At 39.8% G+C, this 26,715-nt stretch overlaps 1 protein-coding gene across 1 annotated transcript in view; it reads right to left on the bottom strand.

Moving 5' to 3' along the window:
• Positions 1-7,663: 7,663 nt before the first annotated feature.
• TTC1 (tetratricopeptide repeat domain 1) overlaps positions 7,664-26,715 on the bottom strand; it is a 54,366-nt gene continuing 35,314 nt past the window's right edge. The window contains exons 4-8 of the mRNA XM_073231656.1: positions 26,187-26,299; positions 19,404-19,440; positions 14,738-14,886; positions 13,133-13,187; positions 7,664-8,290 (exon numbers count right to left, since the gene is read on the bottom strand). Coding sequence (XP_073087757.1) covers positions 8,157-8,290; positions 13,133-13,187; positions 14,738-14,886; positions 19,404-19,440; positions 26,187-26,299 — 488 coding nt within the window. The 3' untranslated portion in view covers positions 7,664-8,156. The remainder of the gene's footprint in view (positions 8,291-13,132; positions 13,188-14,737; positions 14,887-19,403; positions 19,441-26,186; positions 26,300-26,715) is intronic.

The following is a 26,715-nucleotide window of genomic DNA, read 5'->3' as shown; positions in this document are numbered from 1 at the left end:
TATACAGAATTTTATTGTTGTTAACAACCATTTGATCAATATGCGAGATGCCCTCTCAAAAAAAAAAAAAAAATAAGCCTCTTAAAATCTACCAGATAGTTGAGATTTTTTTCCCCCATTTGAGTAAAGCAATCCTTTAGAAGGCAGCCTGTTACTCCAGAGTAAACATTGGGGTCTTTAATCTCAAACATTCTCCCATTTAATTTTATCTAAATGAGTATAAAAAGGAGGCCACTGGAATCTGACTGTTAGTGTCTTTTTTTCCCTCAAGCTTCTCATTAATGATAGTGGACCAAGAGAGAACCAGGATAAACAAGCAGTAGGCACGTCATCTGGAGAGGCCTACACAGAACCCCCACCACGCCATTCCTGATCAGGCTGTGTACATGTATCAGTGTGTTTGCAGACACAACTCCTACAAGACAGGGCTCTTTGTGGTGCAAGTCTTCAGTTAAGGAAATGTAACTTTAGAAACACTCCAGAATCGGGAATGGACTGTACCTCTCTGGGCATGCTGGCTGTTACCACTGCAAATAAGCCCTGCAGGTAAAAAGTAAGCTGTTTTCCTACTTTTATACTGGATAGCTCATTTCTCCTCTTTCAAGTAGTAATTCTTCCCTCAGTGCTTTGAATAGAGCATACCGTTTTTTAAAAATTTTTTATTAAGTATGATTGATATACACTCTTATGAAGGTTTCACGTGAAAAAACAATGTGGTTACTACACTTACCAATACTATTAAGTCCCCACCCACACCCCAATGTAGTCACTGTCCATCAGCGCAGCAAGTTGCCAGAGATCCACTATGTCCCTTCTCTGTGATACACTGTTCTCCCCGTGATCCCCCACACCATGAGTACTAAACATAATACCCCTGAGCCCCCTTCTCCTTCCCTCCCCACCCACCCTCCCACACCTCTCCCCTTTGGTAACCACTAGTCCCTTCTTGGAGTCCCTGAGTCTGCTGCCATTTCCTTCAGTTCTGCTTCATTGTTATACTCCACAAATGAGGGAAATCATTTGGCATTTGTCTTTCTCGGCATGGCTTATTCCACTGAGCATAATGTCCTCCAGCTCCATCCATGTTGTTGCAAATGGTAGGATTTGTTTCTTATGGCTGAATAGTATTCCATTGTATATATGTACCATGTCTTCTTTATCCATTCATCTACAGATGGACACTTAGGTTGCTTCCATATCTTGGCCATTGTAAAAAGTGCTGTGATGAACATAGGGGTGCATATGTCTTTTTGAATCTGAGAAGTTGTATTCTTTGGGTATATTCCAAGAAGTGGGATTCTGGGGTCAAATGGTATTTCTATTTTTAGTTTTTTGAGGAACCTCCATATTGCTTTCCACAATGGTTGAACTAGCTTACAATCCCCCCAGCAGTGTAGGAGAGTTCCCCTTTCTCTGCATCCTCACCAAAATTTGTTGTTCTTAGTCTTTTCGATGCTGGCCATCCTTACTGGTGTGAGGTGGTATCTCATTGTGGTTTTAATTTGCACTTCCCTGCTGATTAGTGATGTGGAGCATCTTTTCATGTGTCTGTTGGCCATCTGAATTTCTTCTTTGGAGAACCATCTCTTCATATCTGCCCATTTTTTAATTGGGTTATTTGCTTTTTGGGTGTTGAGGTGTGTAAGTTCTTTATATATTTTGGATGTTAACCCCTTGTTGGATATGTCATTTACAAATATATTCGCCGATAGTGTAGGATGACTTTTTGTTTTGTTGATGATGTCCTTTGCCATACAAAAACTTTTTAGTTTGATGTAGTCCCATGAGTTCATTTTTGCTTTTGTTTCCCTTGCTCGAGAAGATGGATTCAGGAAGAAGTTGCTCATGCTTATATTCAGGAGATGTTCGCCTATGTTGTCTTCTAAGAGTTTTATGATTTCATGACTTACATTCAAGTCTTTAATCCATTTTGAGTTTACTTTTGTGCATGGGGTTAAACAATAATCCAGTTTCATTCTCTTGCATGTAGCTGCCCAGTTTTGCCAACACCAGCTGTTGAAGAGGCTGTCATTTCCCCATTGTATGTCCATGGCTCCTTTATCATATATTAATTGACCACATATGGTTGAGTTTATATCAGGACTCTCTATAGTCTGTTCCATTGGTCTATGGGTCTGTTCTTGTGCCAGTAGAGCATACTGTTTTTAAGTATACTTTTCTCTACTGATGAGCATCAGACTAAACATTTGCTTACTCAAAACAAAACTTCACGGTCTAACTCCTAACAAGAAGGCAATGAACCAGGGGTGAAAGAGAACAACTCTGGAATACTGTGCCAGAGGAAGACAGGTAGTCAAACACAACAGTCTTTTAGTGAGAATTAAGATGACTTACATGGTGAGGCCTTCCAGCACTCCCTACTAAGCCACATTTGGAGAAGCAACCTTCTTACATGGAGGAGGGGAGGGAATTGGTGATATTCAGAGGAAGGTTCTTCTATAGGAGCAAGTTGCTTTAGTCAAAGGTGGAGATACGGCTTCTAACCTTCGGCTTGTCAGTTACTTCAGCACGGAGAACCCTGCGGAGGCTGCAGTGACTGTGTCATCCAAATGCGGCGTGGAAAATAAATGTCAGTCAACAAGCACTTCACATTCTGCCTGGCCAAGGCCAAAACCGCAGAAAACATCAGGGAGTATTTGTCCTTGAGTGAAATTCTCTAACATGTTACATTTCTGAATCCTATCTAAGTCTTGGTGCCTAACTCCTGTGGATCTTGAGTAGCTGCTGACACCTGTGATCTAAAGATGATCTACACAACAGTGTAAAGTGCCTTCAGGTAAGGGAGCCTGACATGTGGCCTTTGTTATGACACAAAGCAATCTTGAAGACAGTGATGGTGTGGTGCTTCACATGTTTAAATGCGGCTGATTTAAGGCCTGTCGAAAATGAAGCAGCTGGAAAAGCTTTTGTAGCACAAGCTGGAGGTGGAATCCCAGGCCTTTGCCAAGTCTGCCCATGGCCGAATCCTATCCAAGTGTCATGCTGCCCTGGGAAACAGACTTTCCTTTTCTCCCAGTGACTTCGTGAAGCACTTTCAAAGGCATTTCTATCTCAGGGCTATCAAAGTGTCCCTGCAAAACAGTCTTATGTACTTGAGACCAAGCATCAGAGAGAGTCCACCAAAGGCTGCATCCTCATTCCTAGCTTCTACAGCTCTTAGCCAGGAATGAAATTTTTGATGCTTTGAAATGAGGCCATCCTCCCAAGTTTTCATCAATTAATTTTATTGTTGTTTCTTTGCCCCTTGAAGAGCTTTCAGCAGTCATTTCTGCTGCTCTATGGGGCTGCAGCAGGTAAGCCATTTCTCATGTTCAGGAGCAATGGGGACCTGGTGTCATGTGGGCTCAGGGCAGCTCTCCACACAACTGAAGGAAGTGATTGGAAATGATCACTCTCTTTTTCTGTACTGCTTTTAACTGCAGTTCCCTTGAAGGAACAGCCTCCTCAGCCACTTCTAGCAGAATGTGCACATACCTCCTGCTTTAAAGGAAATCCAGGTGATGGAAGGACTAGGCTTGTGCTGTGGAAGTGCAGAGTGGGTGGACTGACAGGATCACGGGGCTCTCACTGAAAGTGCTTCTCAGTTCTACTAGGGTGTGGGGTGTGTATCAGTTCAGTACCTTAAGAAATAAGGGAGGGGTGAGGTGGAAGGCAAGATCAAAGGGGGTGGTCACAGAAGGCAACGTGAACAAAAACTGGGCTGCAGCCATCCCGGGGCTGCAGGCTCGCGGGCTTCCCCGGCGGGACTGGGCTCCAGCAGCCCTAGGAGTCCCTTGAAGCCAATGGCGAGCTTAAGGGAAAGCACAGATAACAGAGAAGAAGGGACTTAAGCCAGTGATTTTTTTCCTGTTTTATGTGGTGTCCCAGATTTGCACTCTGGTCTTGGAGGGTTACTGTACCCTGCCCTTTAAAGATCTTTCTCAAGAAGGTTAAAGTAGCCATTGCACAGCTGTTCCCACCCTCTGGGGTCTCCAATCACAGCCTTCCCCTCTGACATTCCAAGTTTTGCGATACCGGTTGTAAAAAACAGGATTTGCAGGTCTGCCTAGCTCTTGGAATCAGACGAGCATTGCAAATACATCTTCCAAGAAGATTAACATTTAACACCTGCTGCCAGCTCCCCATCCCACAGTAGTCTATTTAGATAGTAGAATGCCTCCAGGAAGTCCCTGTCAGGTCTTCCCAAAGCTGTCTGGATTCTCGCTTTAGAGCTGAGTGAAATGTTAGCAATAGTCTCGGCGGCCAGCTTAGAGACCTGAGGGGCACCAGAAATGATCACCAGGCCCAGCAACACTTCCTAAAGCAGTTCAGCTATACGTGTTGGAGGAACGATGACTCTTATTTATGGGCCAAACAAGCATTCGTGCATTTGACTGTTACCTGAGCAGCTCTGCAAGTCCAGTGGGTGAGGCCTTGTCGCTTTACTGATGCTCAAATGTAGGCCCAGCGCTGCAATGTTTGGGTCATTAGCTAGCAGGCTCGGCCACTCCCCAGTCTCCACATCTCAGCATGGCATACTATCTGCACTACCTATAAGCACAGTAACTTGTACAGTGGTAAGATAGGACATTCTGGGGGGTGGAGTATGGAGCAAAAGGAAAAGCAGCAGCTGCCGTGCTGGTGATGGAGTGATATGCAGGGCAAGTCAGGGTTCTTAGGAAAAGAGGTTGGATTTTAAGAACAGACTTTAACCACGGCTCACATCCATGCTGTGAGGAAAACAACCCAACAATCCAGTGTGCTCCACAAAGGAAGCCTACTATACAAGTATGAGTTTGTTCTAACAGCTCCAATGTCCCAGCTCAGCCTCCTGCAGAGAGGCTCTAGTGAATGGAAAAGCTGCTCATGTGAAATCTAGAAAGGTGGTTCCGACGATAGCATGGGAATATATACAGAGTACACAAGATTCAATGGAAATATTTGGGAGAGGTGGGGAGGCTGAAACTAGACAAGCTGGGGACTTTTGAAAGTCTCCAGACAAATCCTTGCAAATATCCAAGATGCAAAAATAAATAAAAACCAGGAGACATACACTTACAGGCCAGGCTGAATGCTCATCTGAGGACATTCTACATGGCTGCACAAGATGGGCTCGACTGGCTTAAAGTGACTCTTTACAATGTCTGTCTGCGTCACTGTTGTGGAATCCTAGCTGAGCCCTCCAAACTGGCCAGAACTGCCCACCTATCCGGGAACAACACTGCTGCAGGAAGTTAACAGGGACCAGAAATGGCAGGATGCTGTGGCCATTCTGGGCGACACACAGGGAAGTCACAATCCACTGGCCCCGACGAGGTGAAACCAATCTGTTGTCTTTTCACTGCCTCCCATCACATTGTCTAGGTGAAAACAGCACATAAACCTCCTAAGCTGACATTTGGAACACTTGCAGGGTCTTAAAATACTGAGGACAACTAACTTCTACTTACCTTGAGATGACAGGTAATGGGTAGAAGCAGAGGACACATTTTTAAAAAGTCACTAATTAAAGGGCACAGAATCTGAGGACTCCTGGAGAGTGAGGGTTGTTCACATTAAGACCACTTCTTGTAGAATGCCCTTTAATACCAGTTTACTAAGTTTCTAGTAGAGCAGGAGCTAGTACTATTAATATAAATATGGCCCTGTAACTCCTAGAAGCTCATGGTCTACTCATGGAGGCAGACAGGGAATAGCAGAGCATAGTGTGTAAATACAGTCTGTTTTAGAGTTCAAGGAAATTCTAAGAGATCCAAAATTATTTTTATCATTGCAATAATTCTGGAGTAAGACTAAATAAAATGTCACAGTCTGATTACCTTGAAAGTAAATTCTGGTATACTTTTTTGGTTGGGGAGGAAGGCTTCACAGAACTTTAAATCATGTATCTTAGCAACAGTAGGCAAACACAAGCCACCTTCCTTAACTCACACACTTCCTACTCTTCCAACTGTTTGAGGGTTTTTCTATTGTCAAACATTTTCAAAAGGTTTGAATCTGTCTTTTCTTCCAGATTTTGTCCATAGAGATACCCCAGTGGTAGATAATCCCTTTAAGAAAATGCACACCTACTTAGATTCCCTTTCCAGACGCACTGTTTGGCCCCCACACTAGAACAGCATTTCATGTCAGCTTGTTTGGTGTCCTCTAAGGTTTCAGTGCGGTGCTGGGGGAGGAGGGAATTGTGGCAATTGTGGTGAAAGGGAGAGGAGGATGGGGAGGCCTAAGCAGCAGAGCCTTTACACCCTGCAGCAACAGAAGCGTCCAAAGGAAGGCTGTTTCTAGGCAAACGAGCCTATTTCCTATTCCTTGGAGGCTCAAGGAATTCCTTGTCCTTCAGGAATCTAAGCCCTGACCTTGGCTTAAGTCTCAGCTGTTGAGCTCGAAATTCATAATCTGACAAAGTGGTTCTCAAATTGCAGTCTGAGATTCCCCAGGGGTTCCTGAGACTCTTTTAGGTGTTCATGGGGTCAAAAACTCTTCATACTAAGGAAGAGTTCAGTTATTTGCTCTTTTCACTGTCATTCTGTCACAAGTACACATAATTTTCCAGACTACATTAAAGAGATTTGCAAAAATGTAAAATGATGTCACTCTTCTTACTAAAATGGTTTTCTTTTGGATGGTATTTTTCTAATATATTATTACTTACAGTATAACATGAAATATATTTGCTATCCTTAAAGGAATTAACTAAATACTGAGGAAACTTCAGTTCTGATTCCTATTACGGTGACTCCCAGTAGGTGTGACCCCCCACAACCCACAGCGCTTGCTCCTGTGTGAGTGCAGAGGGCCCGAGTGCTGCTGCTGGGAAGCACGGGGCACTGCAGGCTGGACACGTGGCTCTTGGCCAAGGTTTCTGCACAAGTTGTGCCATTTCTCACACACACACACACACACACACACACACACCCGCCCCCTGGTGCACACACCTTCTTGGGGAAATCAAAGGCCAGACTCACAGAGATAGCAAAGAAAAATTAACCATTCATTCTCCCCCTCCCTTTCCCCATGTAAGTTATGAAGAGTTTCACTTAAACCTGGGAGACAGGCCTAGCAGATCACCAGGAGTTACTACTGCTCATCAGTCCATACGTACCAACACACTCCAAGGGGCTGAGGAACAGATCAAAGACCCAGCTCGATTCTGAACACTGGGAGTGCGACTACTACATGTCACTTATGGACTCACACATGTACTTCATTCCTAAGATGGAACTTGCATGTCACTGCCTTTGACACATCAGAACAATTGAGTTTTTTTACCAGGATCGACTGTTTGTGAGGACACAAAACCAAACCTACCTCTGATACTTCCGGGTTCATGTAGCCTCAAAGAATATGGTTCTGTTTGGGGATTCACATACCACTCTCCCTGAATGAAGCTATTTTTAAGTTGAAATTATCAGGAATTATGCTTGGTCAAAACAATGATTTCATAATTATCTGCACAAATCTAGAGAGGCCCAAGACAGCTTGTGAGGTGGAGTTTCTGAATGCTAGAAAGGGGCAGAATGGTTAGCTCTTCAAGATCATGAACTTCAAGGTGGCAACTAAGACTTCTGACCAGATTTGTGGAGTCTCGTAACACTGCTCCCAAAGCCAGAGAAGCCTGCTTCAGCTGTCACTGTGGGGACAAAATTCACCACCTGGCTCAGAATGTCACAGAAAGCATTTATTACCACAGAGGAAGTCAGGAGACGCTGGAGCCCACACATGGCAGCTGGGGCCATGTGTGTGCTCAGGGAGGGGGCACAGCAGGCAGGAAGCCCACCAGTCAGGCCTGGGTCGTCTCCAACTGGCAGGTTTGCTCAGTCCAGGAGCGCCTCTGGCTGGGCTTGCGTGTTTGTGTAGCTCGGGGAGGCCAGCCTGGGCGCACAGGCTTCCTCCTGGACAAAACAAAGGATGGCCAGACCCAGGGCAACAGCTCTACGGAACCACCCTAAAGTGGAACTCAAATTAGGCTTATTTCATCAGGAAGTGTGTTTCACCCTGATCATAAAACAAGAGGGAGATGTGCACACTGGGCTCGATTGGATAGCCTGTCTGAGATAAGATGCTTTTATCAGTTAAACGCTGGCATGGCCTTTCCCCTTGCTAACAGCAGTAGCACACAATTTCCAAGCCAGCTTTAAAACCTCTCATTATGTTTGTTATCTGTTATTGTTTTGATTTTGAACAAAATTGATCGAGTAGGAGCCAGTAGAGGAATCCTGTTTGATCTGGAAATTGTCCGTGGAGAGTCCAAAAGGTCGGAGAACCAAGTTCCCAAGATCTTTTAGCTTACCTGCAAAGTAAAAGCAAAAACCAAATAAATATGGGGCATTAAGAGAAGCAGGAAGACCCCAATTGGTCTTGCTTTACTATCTGATTAGAAAATATAGAATCCTTCTCTACAATTGAAGAAACTACTGCTTTTAAAATGATGACACTTTTAGCCCCATTTCCCCCTCAGCAGCGCAGTCACCACAGGGTCACCCACCTGAGCCCGCGCTTGCGCAGATGAGCATGAGGGAGCCCTGCTGGCTCCTTCTGGGAGAGCAAAGCTTCCTGTTCAAACTGGCCAGAGGCGCCGAAGGACACAGGCTTTGAGCTGAGTGATGGCCAAATCAGCTGCTGGGGGCCGTCTGAGGCATCCCGCCAACCCTGGCGGCCTGGGGAGGCAGAGGGCCCTCCGAGTCTGTTCTCCATGGAATAGCAGCAGCCACTTGCTGAGTCGGCAGACTTCTACTGAACCTGGATTCAAATCCAAGGGCTTCTTGCTTTTCTAAGTAAAGCCTTAGCTTCTACACCAAACTCATCATCTCCCGGGAAATGGGAAACCTTGTTCATTTCTGTACCACCATTGACCTCAACAGTCCAGTCTCCTCTCCCAAACCTTCAGGCATTGCTTATTAACCACTAGGTGAGTTCATGTCCTGAAGCCAAAATTGAGATACGAGGGGTAGCCAAGGGTTTTTATGCTGATTCTACATACAAGAGAGGCGTGGAGTTTGCATGTGGACAATTGGAGTTGCCAGAACATTTAAGAGATTTATAGGGCTTTATGGGGCAATGGGCTTTGTACTTATATTTCACAAATAAGTGAAATCATATGTGAAGAAAATCACATTTCTCTGCCTGGCTTATTTCACTGAGCATAATACCCTCTAGGCTCCATCCATGTTGTTGCAAATGCAGGATTTCTTTTCTTTTTACAGCTGAATAATATTCCACTGTGTATATGTACCACATCTTCTTTATCCATTCATCTTTTGATGGGCACTTAGGTTGCTTCCCTATCTTGGCTATTGTAAATAGTGCAGCAATACACAAAGCGGTGCATGTGTCTTTTCAGATGAGGGATTTTGTTTTCTTCAGGTAAATTCCTAGACGTGGAATTACTGGGTTGAATGGTATTTCTATTTTACTCCATACTTCTTTCCCCAGTGGCTGCACCAACTGACATTCCCACCAACAGTGTAGGAGGGTTCCCATTTCTCCACATCCTTGCCAACACTTGTTATTTCTTGTCTTTTGGACAGTGGCCATTCTACCTAGTGTGAGGTGATATCTCACTGTGGTTTTGATTTGCATTTCTCTGATGATTAGCGATGTGGAGCATCTTTTCATGTGCCTGCTGGCCATCGGTATCTCTTCTTTGGAGAAGTGTCTGTTCAGAATCTCCACCTGTTTTTTAAATCAGGTTATTTATTTTTTTGCTGTTGAGGTTATATGAGCTCTTTATATATTTTGGATGTTAACCCCTTATTGGATGAATTATTTATGAATATATTCTCCCATACTGTAGGTTGCCTTTTTGTTCTGCTGATGGTGTCCTTTGCTATACACAATCTTTTCTAGTTTGACGTAGTCTCACTTCATTTTTTATTTTGTTTCCTTTGCCCAAGGAGAGCTGTCCAGGAAAAATTGCCCATATTTATGTTCAAGATATTTTTGCTGTTTTCTACTAAGAGTTTTATTGTTTCATGTCTTACATTCAGGTCTTTGACCCATTTCAAGTTTACTTTTGTGTATGGCATTAAAGAGTAATCCAGTTTCATTCTCTTGTATGTAGCTGTCCAGTTTTCCCAACACCAGTTATTGCATATTCCCCATTGTATATTCATGGCTCCTTTATTGTATATTAAGCAACCCTATATGTGTGGGTTTATATCTGGGCTCTCTAGTCTGTTCTGCTGATTTATGAGTCTGTTCTTGTGCTAGTACCATAATGTTTTGATTACTGTGACTTTGTAGTATAGCTTGAAGTCAGAGAGCATAATCCCCCCAGCTTTGTTCTTCTTTTTCAGGATTGCTTTGGCTATTTGGGGTCTTTTGTGGTTCCATATGAATTTTAGAACAATTTGTTCTAGTGCACTGAATCTGTAAATGGCTTTGGGAAAGATGGCCATTTTGATGATATTAATTCTTCCTATCCATGAGCACAGGATTGATTTCCATTTATTTGTCTTCTTTAATTTCTCTCATGAGTGTCTTTCTTCTTTAATTTCTCTCATGAGTGTCTTACAGTTTTCAAAGTATAGGGTTTTCACTTCTTTGGTTAGGTTTATTCCTACATATTTTATTCTTTTTGATGCAGTTGTAGGAAATGTTTTCCTGGTTTGTTTCTACTAGTTCATTGTTAATATATAGGAATGCAACAGATTTCTGTGTATTAACTTTGTATCCTGCAACTTTGATGAATCTGGTTATTCTAAATGTTTTTTGGTGGAGTCTTTAGGATTTTCTTGTATAATGTCATGTCATCTGCAAATAGTGGCAGTTTAGCTTCTTTCTTACCAATATGGATGTCTTTTATCTCTTTGTGTTGTCTGATTGCTATGGCTAGACCTCCAGCACTATGTTGAATAAAAGTGAGGGCATCCTGGTCTTGCTTCCTGTTCTTAGAGGAAAAGCTTTCAGCTTTTCACCATTAAGTATGATGTTAACTGTGGTTTTGTCATATATGGCCTTTATTAAGTTGAGGTATGTACTCTCTATGCCCATTTTGTTGAGAATTTTTATCATGAATGGATGTTGAATTTTGTCAAATGCTTTTTCAACATCTATTTAGATGATCATGTGGTTTTTATCCTCCTTTTTGTTAACATGATGTATAATACTGATTTATGAGTATTATACCACCCTTGCATCCTTGGAATAAATCCCACTTGGTCGTGGATGGATGATCCTTTTGATATATTTTTGAATTCAGTTTGCTAATATTTTGTTGAGGATTTTGCATCTATGTTCATCAGGGATACTGGTCTATTTTCCTTTTTTGTAGTGTCTTTGCCTGGTTTTGTTATTAGAGTGATGCCTCATAGAATGAGTTTGGAAGTATTCCCTCCTCTTCTATTTTTTGGAATACTTTTAAGAAGGATGGGTATTAGCTTTTCTTTAAATGTTTGGTAGAAGTCAGCTGTGAAGCCATCTGGTCCTGGAATTTTCCTTTTTGGGAGTTTATTGATTACCAATTCAATTTCACTGCTGGTGACTTGTCTGTTTAGATTCTCTGTTTCTTCCTGGGTCAGTCTTGGAAAGTTGTATTTTTCTAGGAATTTGTCCATCTTCTAGGTTGTCTGGTTTACTGGCAAACAATTTTTCACAGTATTCTCCATTAATTCTTTGTATTTCTGTGGTATCTGTTCTAACTATTCCTTCTTCATTTCTGATTTTGTTTATTTGTGTGCCCTTTTTTTCTTGATAAGTCTGGCTAGGGGTGTATCTATTTTGTTTATTTTCTCAAAGAATCAGCTCTTGGTTTCACTAATTTTTCCTACTGTTTTATTTTTCTCTGTATTATTTATTTCTGCTCTGATCTTTATTATGCCTGTCCTATTAACCTTGTGTTTCATTTGTTCTTCTTTTTCTAGGTTTTTTAATTGTGAGTTTAGGCTGTTTATTTGAGATTGTTCTTGTTGCTTGAGGTAAGCCTGTATTGCTATGTACTTCCCTTTTAGAATGGCCTTTGTGGTGTCCCACAAATACTGGACTGTTGTACTTTTGTTTTCATTTCTTTCCATGTATTGCTTTATTTTATTTGAATTTGGCCACTGATCCATTGATTATTTTGAGGTGTGTTTTTTAGCCTCCACATGTTTCTAGTTTTATACCATTGTGGTCTGAGAAGTTGCTTGATACAATTTCAATCTTTTTCAATTAATTGAGGCTCTTTTTGTAGCCTAGTATGTGATCTATTCTGGAGAATGTTCCATGTACATTTGAGAAAAATGTGTATCCTGCTGCTTTTGCATGTTCTGTAGATGTCTGGTAAGTCCATTTGATCTAATGTATTGTTAAGTGCCTTTGTTTCGTTATTTATTTTCTGTCTAATTGATCTATTTATGTGAGTGGTGTGTTAAAGACTTCTACAATGAGTGTGTTGTAATCTATTTCCCCTTTTAATGCTGTTAGTATTTGTTTTACATATTTAGGTGCACCTGTGTTGGGTGTGTAGATATTTATAATGATTATATCCTCTTGTAGGACTGATCCCTTCATTGTTATGAAATGTCCTTCTCTGTCTCTTATTTGTTTTGAAACCTATTTTGTCTAAGTACTGCTACTCCTGCTTTTTTTCCCATTATTTGCATGGAACAAAAACATGGATCAAATGAACCCACTTGCCCTGTCCTCCACGCAGGGTCCTTTTCCCCCTTACTATTTACTCCTAATTCTTATCCTCTCTCAAATACTAAAGGGACTCTCAATGGTACTTTCAAAACAAAAATTCCCTTGGTTCTGACATGGTATACTGGCTTGTAGTGATTGCATCCTAATGAACTTAAAACCTTAAGCTGTTCACTCAGTAAAGAAACTCAACAGTTTTTATGAAATAGAGCTTGGTAGTATTCCACGTTGGGAGCTGAATTATGTTTGCATTCTTGAAAGTGGGAAATTTTCCAAGGAAAACAAAATGGAAGTTTGGCTTTTGAAAAGCTGATATCCTCTTTAAACCACACTACTCCGTAAGGAGTCAAAAACGGCTAAGAACTCACTACCCCATGGTACTGCTGCCCACAAAATGAAGGACGCTGAATCAGTTGCTGTTGTGTTCTCCCCTACTGAACAAAAACAGTGTTGTCTCCTATCACCAACTTTCTAACTATTTATGGTTAAGAGAAAGTAAGGGAAGCAAACGTACCTAACATCTCTTCCTTCAGCCTTTCATTACGCTCTTCAATTTGCTTAGGTAATCTCTGTGGGGGAAAGAGAGAAACAGGGTTGGTAAAAAATGCTTTGGCTTTATTTTGAACTTGAGAAACATTAAAAGCTCAATGCAAAAGTGAGATCAGGTTAAGTACACATATATGATCCTATTAAATACAGAAAAAAAGCCAAGTATTTGTTTGTAGGTGAGCTACATCAAGACAGGAGTTTTCCTGGTTCACTGATACATTCCCAGTTTTTGGTATAGTGGTCCAAGGAGGACTGCAATAAAAATTTGGTGAATAAACACACAAAAAAATGCCTTAAAGGAAACATACCAGATGTTTACAGTGGCATTACTGAGGTGGTGGGATTAAGGGGTGATAGTTACATTTTTAATTTTTTTGCTCATTTGTATTTTTTAACTTGAAGTCCGTTCTTTAAATAATTCAGTTTGCTGAGAAAAGGTCAGATCAATATTGGATGTTCCTAAATGATCATCTAGCTCAGGATTTTCAATCTTGGCACTACTGGTATTCTGGACCAAGAAATTCTTTGTTGGGGCACTGTAGGAGGTCTAGAGCATCCCTGGCCTCTACCCACTAGAGGCCAATAGTGCCCTCCCAGTTATGAAAATCCAAATGTCCCCAGACATTGGCAAATGTCCCTGGGAACCACATCACCCTGGCTGAAATCCACTGATCTAGATTTGAGTCTCTTATGGCTGCTTTTAGCTCTGTAATTGGTCCGAAGTACTGTGGGATTCCAGTAATAATTCAGTTATAACAATTCAAAATAAAATACTCTACGCATATAAAACTAGCACTAAAGACTTCCTTTTACAGATGGCTTACACCTAATTTGAAAAGGATAAAGGCTACCAAGAATTTAGTCAAGATTTTAAGAACTCTATTCCCTTTCCTCATGTCAAATTAAAGCTAATCCTACCACCATTCAGAGAACTATTAAGTCAGTAAAGGATTAAATCTGGTTTCAAATTGCATATATATTTTAATAATCCAAACCAGCCTGTCTTCCATTATTCCATTTCTAGATGATTACAACATCTGTTATTACTGGAGGAATTCACCTCAAGAGTGTGTAAAAACAAAGCAAAACATTGACATCCTAGCTTCAGGTAGTTCAAACTAAAATCACACAGGCTATTAATGTAGGTAGGGAGATCAGGTCTGCTTGGTGAAATAATGGTCCATTGAAATAAGTGGGAAATTCTGTGTATCAGGGCCTCAGATGCACTCAGGGGCCAGACAGGAAATGTAAGTAAGTAAAGGGATTAGTGGCAAGGCAAGAGGGAGTGGTGTGGCCAGCAGGGAACCGGGGAGCTCCAGCTGAGGGCTGATGTGCAGGCGTTCAAGGAGGACCTGGTATGTCCACAGTTTCTAATGTACAAGAGGGCTCTGATTTAAAAGATTTTTATCTAGGAAAATTTCATTTAAAAATGTTGGCAAGTGGCCACAAAATAACAAAAATAAGTTTGGCTTAACTAAAATATGTCTAGCTTAAGAGGATTATTTAAGATTCACTGAGTAGCAACACAGGGGATAGAAGAAAAAAATATATTAAAAAAAATTAGGTTTACCATACAAGCTTCTCTTGCTTGATATACTGATGGATCTTTTTCTAATACGGATTTATAGTCTTCCAGGGCTTCATCTAGCTTGTCAGTTTTCTCATACAACTCCGCTCTCCTCAATATTGCCCTGATATAGCTGGGGTTTAACTGAATTGCTGTCAAAAGAGAAGAAATAATTGTTACCATAAAGAAAAAGGGCCTAATCTTACTACACTGATGGACAATGATGGCAATGGGGTATGGGGGGGGAGGGGGGCGAGACTCAATAATAAGGGTGAATGTAGTAACCACATTGTTTTTCTAGTGAAACCTTCATAAGACTGTATATCAATGACACCTTAATAAATAAATAAATAAATAAATAAATAAAAATAAAGAAAGAAAGAAAGAAAAAGGTCCTATGCATTCTCAGCTATATAAAGTTTCTATATTAATCATGCTCTGAGGGTCTAAAATGAAGAGTCATTTGTCAAAGGCTATACCTGAGGTTAGCAAACTTTTTCTGTAAGGGGCAAGACAGTAAGGATTTTAGATTTTGTGGGACAGACCGTGTCTGGCACAGCTACTCAACTCTGCTATTGTAGTGTGAAAGCAACAATAGACAATGTGTAAACAAATGACAGTGGCTGTGTCCCAATAAACCGTTCCTTATGGACACTGAAATTTGAATTTCACAGTTTTCCATGTCACAAAATATTTCTTTTGGTTTTATTTCCAACCATTTAAAAATGTAAAAACCATTCTCAGCTTGTGGACCGTACAAACGCTGGTGACAGGCTGGATTTGGCTTGTGGCTGCAGTTTACAAACCCTGGTCTGTACCCAAAGTCCTGGTTTTCACCTAGTTGTCTTTCGCCTAGTTCAGAATAGGTCAGAACACAGAGCTCCAGTGCACAGTGAAAAAGTGGAAGGGGATTTGAAAGTACAAATTTAAGAGTTGGGGGAAAACAGTTTGGTGGGAGGCTCTGCTGTCATTCTCTTTTCTAGGCTGAGGTTCTGCCATGACTACTGAGGTTACATTTTTAGCTAAACCCTAGTGTTCCTTCAGACTATGGCTCCAAGACCTTTAGGTCACTGGTGCATAACATCCTTTTTTTGTCCAACAACTGCTCTTCTAATAATACTTTGTCTGTATTTTGGTTCAAGTACACTGCATTTGAGTTGTTTCTTATTCTGTTAGAAAGCAATGTCATGGTTCTAGAACTTTCTTTTCTTCAAATAACAAACTCAGTTTTCATTCATTCATGCTTTCAGTAACTATTTAGTACCTAATGTAGTGTGTCTCTGGAGTATAGTGACAGAAAAGACCGACAAGGTTCCTGTTCTCATGAAGCTTTATGCTATTCTAGAAGCATGAGCACACAGCACACAGGTAAATCATCTCAGATAGTCATGTTGCAATATAGAAAAATAAAACAAGGCAATGTCAACTCATGTAAAGGGGGGAATAAGGTAACTTCAGAGAGGTCAAAGAATATGAAAAGGAAGTATCTGAGGGAGGCCAGCCCTTTGAAAAGCTAAGGAGGAGTGCACCAGGAAGAGAGCCTAGCCAGAATAAAGGCTCTAAAGGAAGAACTACCTTGGCACGTTAGTGACTAGGTCAGGAAGAAAGGAGGCTGAAGGCATAGCCAGGATCACATCGCAGAGGCCTTACAGGACAGGAAAAGGAGCTTTGACTTTTTCCTGTGATGAGAAGCTACTGGAATGGTTTGGAACAGACTAAAGACACAATCTGATTTTCAGTTTTAAAGGATCACATTGCCTGAGGTGTGGAGGGCAAGACGAACAGCAGCGGTTCCAAAGAGAGATGATGTTGGTTGGTTAAGCCGCTAATAGTGGGGATGGAAAGAAGAGGCCAGATTAAGAACATGTCTTTGAATTTAGAGCCCACAGGACTTGCTGATTAATTAAGTCAGGTGGAAATGAAAGAAAGAATAATCACGGTTGACTCCTAGGTTTTAGTTTAAGCAAATGAATGTATGGTAATGCCATTTATTAGAATGGAAAAATACCAACTGCAGGTTGTGTGTGTATGGAGGCTGGGGAGGCACCGGAGTCTGTTCTGGGCCCGTGAAATCTGCAATGCCTACCAGACTTCCAAGAAAAGACGTCAAATTTGCAATGGGATTCAGGGCTCCAGACCACAGGGAAGAGAAGATATATATAAACTGGTGCATATAGATAGTATTTAACTTTTCAGAACTGGATGAGATCACATAGGGGGGCTTTATAGAGAAAAAAAAGAAGAGGGCCCTACGTAGGAACTCCCAAAATGTTGATGTTGAAGAGAAGCCAGCAAAAGAGAAGAAGGAATACACAATGAAATGGGGAAAAATGAAGAATGATACACTATATGAAATGCCTTTGGGAGGTCAAGTAAGGTGAGGACAGAGAAACAATTACTGAATTGAACGAGATGAAGTTGTTGGTGACCTTTACAAGATAGGTCAGTGGTATGGATAAAAAGAGAAGCCTAATGGATGTGGGTGAGTAGAAAACTGAAGAAGACATAGTAGACGTAGCAGGTATAGACAAGTCTTCCAATAAAAAGGATCACAGTAATAGTAGAGTAGTTGAAGGGGGATACTGGTTCAGGAGATTTCTGAAAGAACCCAAACCTCTTAAGATTTCAACTTTACATGCTGTCTGTCAACTTCCCCTTAGTCTGGCATGCCATATTCTCTTAAAATATCCCCAGTTATGATATCATAATAATGACAGAAAAATACTTCCCAATGGCTTCTACTACATCTTTAAAAAAAATGGAACCCCCTAATTTTCATTTTAACCTAGACACTGCCCGCTTCTCAACTAGTTGACAGATACTGATAATGCAAGTATGTATTGAAAAGAAGGAACTTTTTCCATGATTACTCTGTAAAAACCTCTGAAATCAACATATGACTAATATGATTTTCTTTCCTAATCAATATAAGGAGAATGAACTTAAAATTTATTCATGCCAAAGTTAAAAACCCTCAACTAGTTGACAGATTCTGATAATGCAAGTATGTATTGAAAAGAAGGAACTTTTTCCATGATTACTCTGTAAAAACCTGAAATCAACATATGATTAATATGATTTTCTTTCCTAATCAATATAAGGAGAATGAACTTAAAATTTATTCATGCCAAAGCTAAAAACCCTAGGGTGTGTGACATTAAATATTATTCCATATGACTAGTAGTAATGAGCTCCAATATGACCTCAGAGATAAGCTGTTAATCCTTTGCCAAGAAGGTTTATGAACTGAGTAGGCATGTGTATTTGCTGTGCGGGAAGGGGACATGGGTGGGACCTTAATACCTTAATACAAATAAACTATACTATTATCAATGTATTTTGCCTATGGGTACAAGGCATGTATTCCAGAATAACTATGTACAAGCACATGAATATCGATTTAAACCAAATCCAAAAACTAATCTGGAAAACACTTTCCTCCCTTCCTCCCTGGAAAACATTTTCTTGGCAAGAATCCTACGCTTAGGGCTATGGCTGGAGATGAACTCTTTTCCCTAGTGTATACCCTGCTAATCAAGTTTACAAGGCATTTTTCTCACCATTTGGTAACAGAAAAAGGAGCTCTGAAAATATACACCTTTTACTAATTTAAACTCTTCAAACCCATACAACACATAGATTAAGGTTAAATGCCTTCTTCTAAATAAACAGTACATTCAGACTTAGCTTCTCCCCAATATAGTAATAGATCAGAAGTAATTTGCTAATTTTATCATAGTAACATTTTCATTCAGATACTATAAAGGAATACCAAGTATAAAGAAAAGAAAGCCAATAGAGAGGACAACTAAGTAATGTACAGAAAAAACAAACAGAAGAGGCAATGCATGCTTGTATGAGAGTGGGACTAGGTAACATAAGATTCCTTTTAGCACATGATTCTCTCATAGAAAATACTATCCAAAGAAGGAAAACTGAAAAAATATACAAATTATAAAAGTAGTAATTAGCTAGAAAAGCTCATGAGAGTAGTTAAGAGTAAAGAAAAGTGATTGTGTGTTCTCCACCCCAAGTTGGTTAGAAAGTTAACTGTCTGGCCTACCAGGGAATTTCTGGAAAAAAAAAAAAAACCCTGAAAAACCAATAGCGGCCCTATGTCTGGGGCTGGGTCTACAAGTTGGTGGGATGAAAACACCTTAATCAAATACCAGATGCAAAGGCTTGATTCACTGTGTGTAACCTGAAAGGATAGTTAAAATGATGGCAAGTAGGTTTGGAAGAATTATTACATCTGATGAGAGTACCAATACTCTAACAGCACCAACTGCCCCCACTCCCCAAACACAAAGATCCAGATGCTCTGGCAGCAGCTAAAATCTTCAATTTCAGTGTCAAAGGAATGTAACTTGGAAACTAAAGGAAATAAATTATGTCCCATGAGTTTCTATTGCCAAAGTAGCTTTGAATTCTTCTTCACATATTTATTAATACAGGATAAACTGACTGAATTATCCATTCAAAAGCATGTGTACACTAAGATGAAAGATGACTATTATACACTACCTCTCAGAAGGCTGACTTATGAAGCTTCTTTAAAGACCCCAGAGGAAGGGATACATGTACAAGGGCACAGCTGTCTGAGAGCCTGTGTATTTGTTTGTATAATGGAGGTAATGCTCCTGTATGTTATCACATAGTAAGACTGTACCTTTGCTGCAATCACTGATGGCCATCTCTTTCTTGTCCTAAAAGGAAATATAACATTAATATTTGTCACCTCTGTTCTATCTGAATGACCCAAAGGCTCAATGATAGAAGCTAATCATTAATAATTGCTTATGGAGATGCAGACTGCTCAAGAAATCACATGACAGTTCAAAATATGGCAACAGCTTTGACTTGAAAGCTTCTTGGCAACAAGTTATGCAAGTAGCTTCTTCCTAAAGTATCTTTAAAGACTACTGTGATTGACCTATTATATTTGCAACACACTTTAGAATGCTGACACTGAGAAAACGTTGTGATCAATAAACAAGGCAAGTTACTGCTAGGTGAGCAACTCAATAACCTTCTTCTCTGGCTAGCTGTTATACTATCACACCCAAAGTGGTATCTTAGAGAAAGTACACAGATGGTCCATTACAGACACACAGTGTAGCTTTGTCACTAGTCTCAGTTATAAACCTAAATTTATCCACTGATGAAACAAAAATACAAAACAATTCACCAAATAAGATATTTAACCAATTTAACATGCTTAATCTGGAAGCATGGCACAGTGGAAAGAACAATGGGTGTCAAAAGAAAGAACTAGATTCTAGTTTCAGCTCTTAATACCAAGCTGCTATTTAACTCTTGCAGCTACAAATGCCTATTTTCCCCAAATTATAACTTTTCTAAATTTTATAGATGTTAGTTCAAATAAATTTTCACTACTTCCATAATGACTACTGTTGTAAAACTAAGTATTTCACATAATATTTTACAGTAGCATCTGCCAAACTGAGTTATAGGATTCAATCAATAATGGTTTAGAATGGGGAGTGACTGCTTAATCACTGGTACAGGGTTTCCTTTTAGGGTCATGTAAAAGTTCTGGCATCAGACAGCAGTGATGGTTGCACAATATTGTGAATGTATTTAATGGCAATGAATTGTATAGTTATTTTTTTTATTGAGGCACATATAATAAAATGCACAAATCTCAGCATACAGCCTGATGCATTTTGACACGTGTATTCACCTGTTCTCCTAACCCCCTCCCCTATGGCAACCAGTCTGTTCTCTGTGGGTTTGTCTGTTTGTTTGCTTTTTTTAGATTCCACATGTAAGTGAAATCAAATGGCATTTGTGTTTCTCTGCCTGGCTTATTTCATTCACTTAGTATAATACTCTCTACATCCATCCATGTTGGCAAGATTTGCAAATGGCAAGATTTCATTCTTTTTTATGGTTGAATAATATTCCAATGTTTATACATACCACTTCTTTAACTATTCACCTACTGATGAACACTTCAGATGCTTCCAGCTCTTGGCTATTTATTGTAAATAATGCTGCAATAAACACAGGTGTGCATGTATCTTAGAATTAGTGATTTTGATTTCTTTGGGAAAAATTCCCAGAAGTGGAATTACTGGGTCATACGGTATTTCTTATTTTAGTGTTTTGAGAAATCTCTGTAACTTTCTGCAGTGGCTATACCAGTTTACAGTCCCATCAACAGTATAAAATACAAGGGTTTTCTTTTCTCCACAGCCTGGCCAACATTTGTTATTTACTGTCTTTTTGATACTAGTCATACTGACCAGTGTGAGATGGTATCTCATTACAGTTTAGATTTGTTTCTTTAAGCAGGCCTGTATTGCTATAAACTTCCCCCTTATAACTGCTTTTGCTGTGTCCCAAAGATTTTGACAAGTGATATTTTTATTTTCTTCAGTATTCTGGTACTTTTTTTTTTATTTCCTCTTTGATTTCTTTGTTGACCCACTGGATGTTCAGTAGCATGTTTTTGTGTTTTTTCCAGTTTTTTTTCTTTAGTAATTTGATATTTAGTTTCATACCTTTGTGGTCAGAAAAAATGCTTGATATTATTTCAATCTTCTTAAATTTACTGAGACTTGTTTTCTGGCCTAACATGGAGAATTCTATCCTGGAGAATGTCCATATGCACTTGAAAAGAATGCGTATTTTGCTGTTTTTTGACAGAAAGTTCTGTATATATCTGTGAAGTCCACCTGGTTTAATGTGTAATTGAAACCACTGTTTCCTTATTGATTTTCTGTCTGATCTGTCCATTGATGTAAGTGGGGTGTTTAAGTCCCCTACTATTACTGCCAATTTCTGTTAATATTTCTTCATATATTTAGGTGCTATGTTGGGTACATGGATATTTACAACTGTTCTGTCCTCTTGCTGGATTGATCCATTATTATGTAATGCCCTTCTTTCTCTTTTATTACAGTCTTAAAGTCTATTTTGTCTGATGTAAGTATTGCTACCCCAGCTTTTTTTTCCCCCCCATTTCCATTTGCACAGAGTATCTTTTTCCATCCCTTCACTTTCAGGCTGTATGTGTCTTTAGGTCTAAAGTAAGTATATTGTAGGCAGCATATAGATGGGTCTTGTTTTTTTATCCATGAAGTCCCCATGTTTTTGATTGGAGCATTTAGACCATTTACATTTAGAGTACCTACTAATAGGTATGTACTTATTGCCATTTTTGTCAAATGTTTTCTGGCTGTTTTTGTTGCTTTTCTCTGTCCTTTTCTTCTTCTCTTGTTCTCTTCCCTTGTGACTGAAGACTTTGTTTATGCTTGGATTTTGTTCTTTTTATTTTTTGTATATCTAGTATAGGTTTTGGTTTGTATTTACCATTAAGTTCATATTTCTAATAGTACCACAGTCTTACTCCCTCTTCTCCATGATATTTTACTTTGTGATCCCCTTAACTAAATTTTTATATATAATTGACTTTACTATTTTTGTCTTTTAAGCTTCATACTAGCTTTTTAAGTGGCTGATCTACTATATGTTTGTTTTTACTAATGAAATTTTTTCCTTTTATAATTTTCTTACTTCTAGTTATGGTCATTTCTTTTCCACTTAAAGAAGTCCTGTAACATTTCATGAAAGGTCAGTTTAGAGATGGTGAACTCCTTTAACTATTCTTTTGTCTGGAAAACTCCTGATTTCTCCTTGAACTCTGAATGACTACCTTGCTGGGTAGAGAATTCTTAATTGTAGGTTTTTTTCCTTCAAGCACTTTGACTATTTCCTGCCACTCCCTTCTACCTTCTAGCCTGTGAAGTTTCTGCTGAAAAATTCAGCTGATAGCCTTATGGGTTTCCCTTGTGCATAATTACTTGCTTTTTTCTTGCTGCTTTAAATATTCTTTCTTTACCTTTTCATCTTTGACATTTTAATTATTATGTCTCCTCGTGTGGACCTCCTTGGGTTCATCTTCTTTGGGGCTCCCTGTGATTCTTGGACCTGTATGTCTTTCTCTCCCCAGATTACAGAAGTTTTTAGCTGTTATTTCTTCAAGTAGGTTTTCCACCCTTTTTTCTCCCTCTTCACCTTCTGGGACTCCTATCATGTGAATGTTAGTACACATGATGTCATTTCAGAGGTCTTGTACTGTATCCTTTTGTTTTTCTATTTGCTGTTCAGCTTGAGTGCTTTCCATGACCCTATCTACCAGATTGTTGATCTGTTCTGCATCCTCTGACTTGCTGTTGATTCCCTCGAGAGTACTTTTCATTTCATTTATTCTTCAACTTTGATGGTTTTTACATTTCTTTCTCTTTGAAGTTCTGAGTTCATCCACTTTTCTCTCAAGTCTGGTGAGTATCTTTATAACCATTACTTTGAAATCTTTATCAGGTAAATTACTTAACTTTGTTTCATTTAGTTATTTTTCTGAAGTTTTGTCTTATTTGCTCTTTTGAAGCATATTTCTCTTTCTCATTTTCACTTTCTATGTTTGTTTCTAAGAATTAGGAGAAACAGCTACATCTTCCAGTTTTGAGGGAGTGGCCTTTGTAAGAATGTCCCTTAGGTAGACTGCATGTGCCCACCAACTATGGTGGGCTGGCTAGAGCTGTAGCAGGCATGGGTTTGGAGTCCCTGGGCACTGTGCACCAGTGCTGACCTTGTGGGATGGCTGGAGCTGAAGCAGACATGTACTAGAGGGTCCTGGGATGTTCTGGGCAGGAGGCACTCTGGTGGGTCTGCTGGAGCTGAAGTGGGCATGTGCTAGCTAGGTCCTAGGGCACTTGGTGTAGGGGGCATGCTGGTGGGATGGCTGGAGGTGAAGTGGGTGTGGGTGGGAAGTGTTCTGGTGTGCACCATACTGGTGCTGCATTGGTGGGACTGCTGGATCTCCAAGGTGAACATGCTCAGGAGCAGGCTGTGGGTCTGCCTTAGGAGGACATGTAGAACTGGTGTGGGCTAGGGATCAGGGCTTGCTAAGGTGGCGGTCAGGCTAGTAAGCCCAGACTCTGCTCCTGTTTGTGCTATTAAGGTGGAGGGAGAATGTAATCAATGGCACTCACCAGTGCCTCCGATCTGGACAAAGTTCCAGTAGTTCCCCACTGTTTGACGGGTACTTTAATATTAGTAAATGGGCTCCCTAAATATATTTTCTAGTTGCCCTTTAAAATGTAGTTTTTTTTCTGTGCCTCAGGGTGGGCAAATCTCCACGTGGGTCTCTCAGTGATATCCCTTCCTACTGCAGCAGTTCCTGGCATTTGGTGTTCCTGTCATTACTGTGTCTCTGACTCTCCTACCCTTCTCTATGTGGTCTACCCTTTCTTTTGCATAAGCTGTTCACTCAGGTATCAGTTCTTCTTCAGGAGGAACTGCTCTATATGGAAGTATACACTTGGTGTGTGTACATGGGAGGAGGTGAGTTCAGGCTCCTTCTATGCCATCTTGGACCTTCCTCCTGTGTAACTTCATATAAGTATTTCCCCAACTTATTAGATTTCTATGAATCTAAGACACAGAATTTCCTATTTTAAAGTTTCTGAAATAGGGGTAAATCTTTACAACTTTTGTATACAACAGTTGTGGTGGTATTCATTGTAGCCCTAAGGAACTATTACTACACTGCAGTGCATCTTATCAACAATTGGCCTCTGAAGATATGTATAAACCAATGTACATAATATGTAAGGACAGTAGTTTTAACAAATGTACAGCCTATTCTTTTAGGGCTTTTTCTGTTCTTTTGTAGCTAGACCTAGAGTTGAAACCCTGCTCTAACTCCAGCTTGCTTTTTCTCCCTCCAGATAGGATATATAAAGCCTGGCCAGGGGCACTTGGAGGCTGAGCCTGAAAAACGTCTTGCCTTTCAGAACTTCTTTAAGTAGTTAACCCATCATTTCCTTGATAAAACTAAGACTGTGTTCCTTAAATCACTTCAGTGCATAAATCTTGTAAGTTTTTGAGTTTTTCATTTAGAATCTTAAAATATTAAGTGTAACTTAAAAGAACAAAAACCTAACAAACCTGCCCTTTGTACAGGGAACATCCACAGAACAATTCCTTTTTGAGTTCTCCTCAGATGTGACAGAAAAAAGACTAGCAAGACATTTTCCTATCTTAAGAACTTTCAATTATGATAGCCTAGAGATATTAATATCAGTAACATGGCAATTGTAGAAACAAAGAATTCCACATCCAAGGAGCCATGGGTATGCTGCATTTTCTCTGACACTGAAGGTATCCTTGATTCCACTTCAAATTGACAATTTCCACTTTAAGAATGTGGCAAGATGTGTCTGAGAAGCAAAAGCAAAAGATCAGTATTTTCCAGCTAAATGTAAAAACTGTCAGGTGTAAGTTCCAATGGAAGGTAAAACATGTTAATGAATATTGTTTTAAATAAACTTAAAACAATTGTTTTATTTTCCCTAATATAAAATGTCTGTTTGTATACTCTATAGAATTATTTATTCTCCCATACCATATGAATCAGTCTAAAAACACTTCACCTTGGAGACTGATTCCAGTAGGAACACACAAGTTTGGGTTAAGTGAATAAACCTTTCTGCATGTCCAAGCATTCAAGCACCCCCTCAACCCCTCTGGAGAAAAAAAAAGAAATCTGTTATTCAAAGCGACGTTAGTAGAGGCACTAGAGAATTTCAGGCAATGTCAAAGAGAAAGCGATGGAGGTACTTGGATCTAAACAAACAAAAAACTCACTTAACCCAATCTTAAACCTGCCACCTGGTTGCTTAAACATTGTTACCTAACCTACCCTTTGTGCTTTGGATCTAAGTAGCCACAGCTAAAGAAGTGGTATTATTTTTTCCCAAACGCTTATCATTTCAATCCAGCAAAATTTATGTTGACTAAGTATCAGACAAATCAACACTAACTTTCAAAAAATGGGACAAAACAAACATAATTGCACTCTTGTCTTCTCTACATTCACCCTGCTATACCAGGTTCTCAATCCTTTGGAAATACAAACTTTCCCCGGCATCTGTTTGCATTTAAGGGCACCTCTTGTCCCAACTGTTGGATATTTTTTCCCATGTCCATACTTTCAATAGAAAAACCAGAATCTTAGGAATAAGCATCTTGAAGTCTAGACTTTTAATCAGTGTTTCCCTGTGCCATTGAGTCTTTATCTAGAATTCCAGAGGCCTAAATTAAGCAGCTGAAGGAATTCTAGGACATGCATGACTTGGCTCTTTGCTTCATTAACCTGCCCTTATTTGGTGGTGACTTTGCCAGTCTTCCAGCCATGAAAGCTCAGCCACTTAAATGACAAATGTTAACAGTAATCTGTCTCAAGTTTTTCAGAACATTTTTTCAATCTTCCCTATGCCTCTTATATCAGGGGATAAATAGATGGGCAGGAAAAGGGAGACAGCAACCTTAAATCCCTATGCTAGTTTTTGGAGAGAAGCTATCCTATGAAAACACTGCAGGTTCATGTGCTTCTTAAAAAGAAAACCTAAAAGAGACATACCTGTTTCATCCTTGCAGCAGCTCTGTTTGAAAACAGAATAGACCTATCTTTCTGGAAGCAGGATGGGCACATCTGAAGGGCTTGACTATAAGAACTTTCAGCTGCTACATAATCTGAGGATAACATAAAAGATGAGAGGTCATTATGATTTTATTCCTGGTATTACTGGATTCAATAGGATCTCAGAATGCACAACTTTCCATTCATAGGGCAAAGGTCTCAAACAGAATGCTCCATATGCTTAGCTTTCATTTGGCTTATAATTTAGCAAGGAGTTTTGAAAGGAGATTAGAGAACTAGGCTGATGAGAGAGACTAAAGTCTGGGATTAATGCCTGGGATGAAGAAAAAAATTCTATGTATACATTTTCCTTAAAGATACTGTGCATTCATGGAGTCAACCTGGCTAAAACTACTCACATGAAATGATTCGAGAGACATTTTATGGAGCTAACAGCAACAATGCAAAAATCAGTAGTTGACTAAAGATCTTAAAAGGGAAAATGGTGATAAATTTATATACTCATTGC

This window comes from Manis javanica, chromosome 1 (assembly GCF_040802235.1).
Source record: "Manis javanica isolate MJ-LG chromosome 1, MJ_LKY, whole genome shotgun sequence".
Lineage (NCBI taxonomy): Eukaryota > Metazoa > Chordata > Mammalia > Pholidota > Manidae > Manis > Manis javanica.
This window is presented reverse-complemented; position numbering and strand designations above follow the sequence as displayed.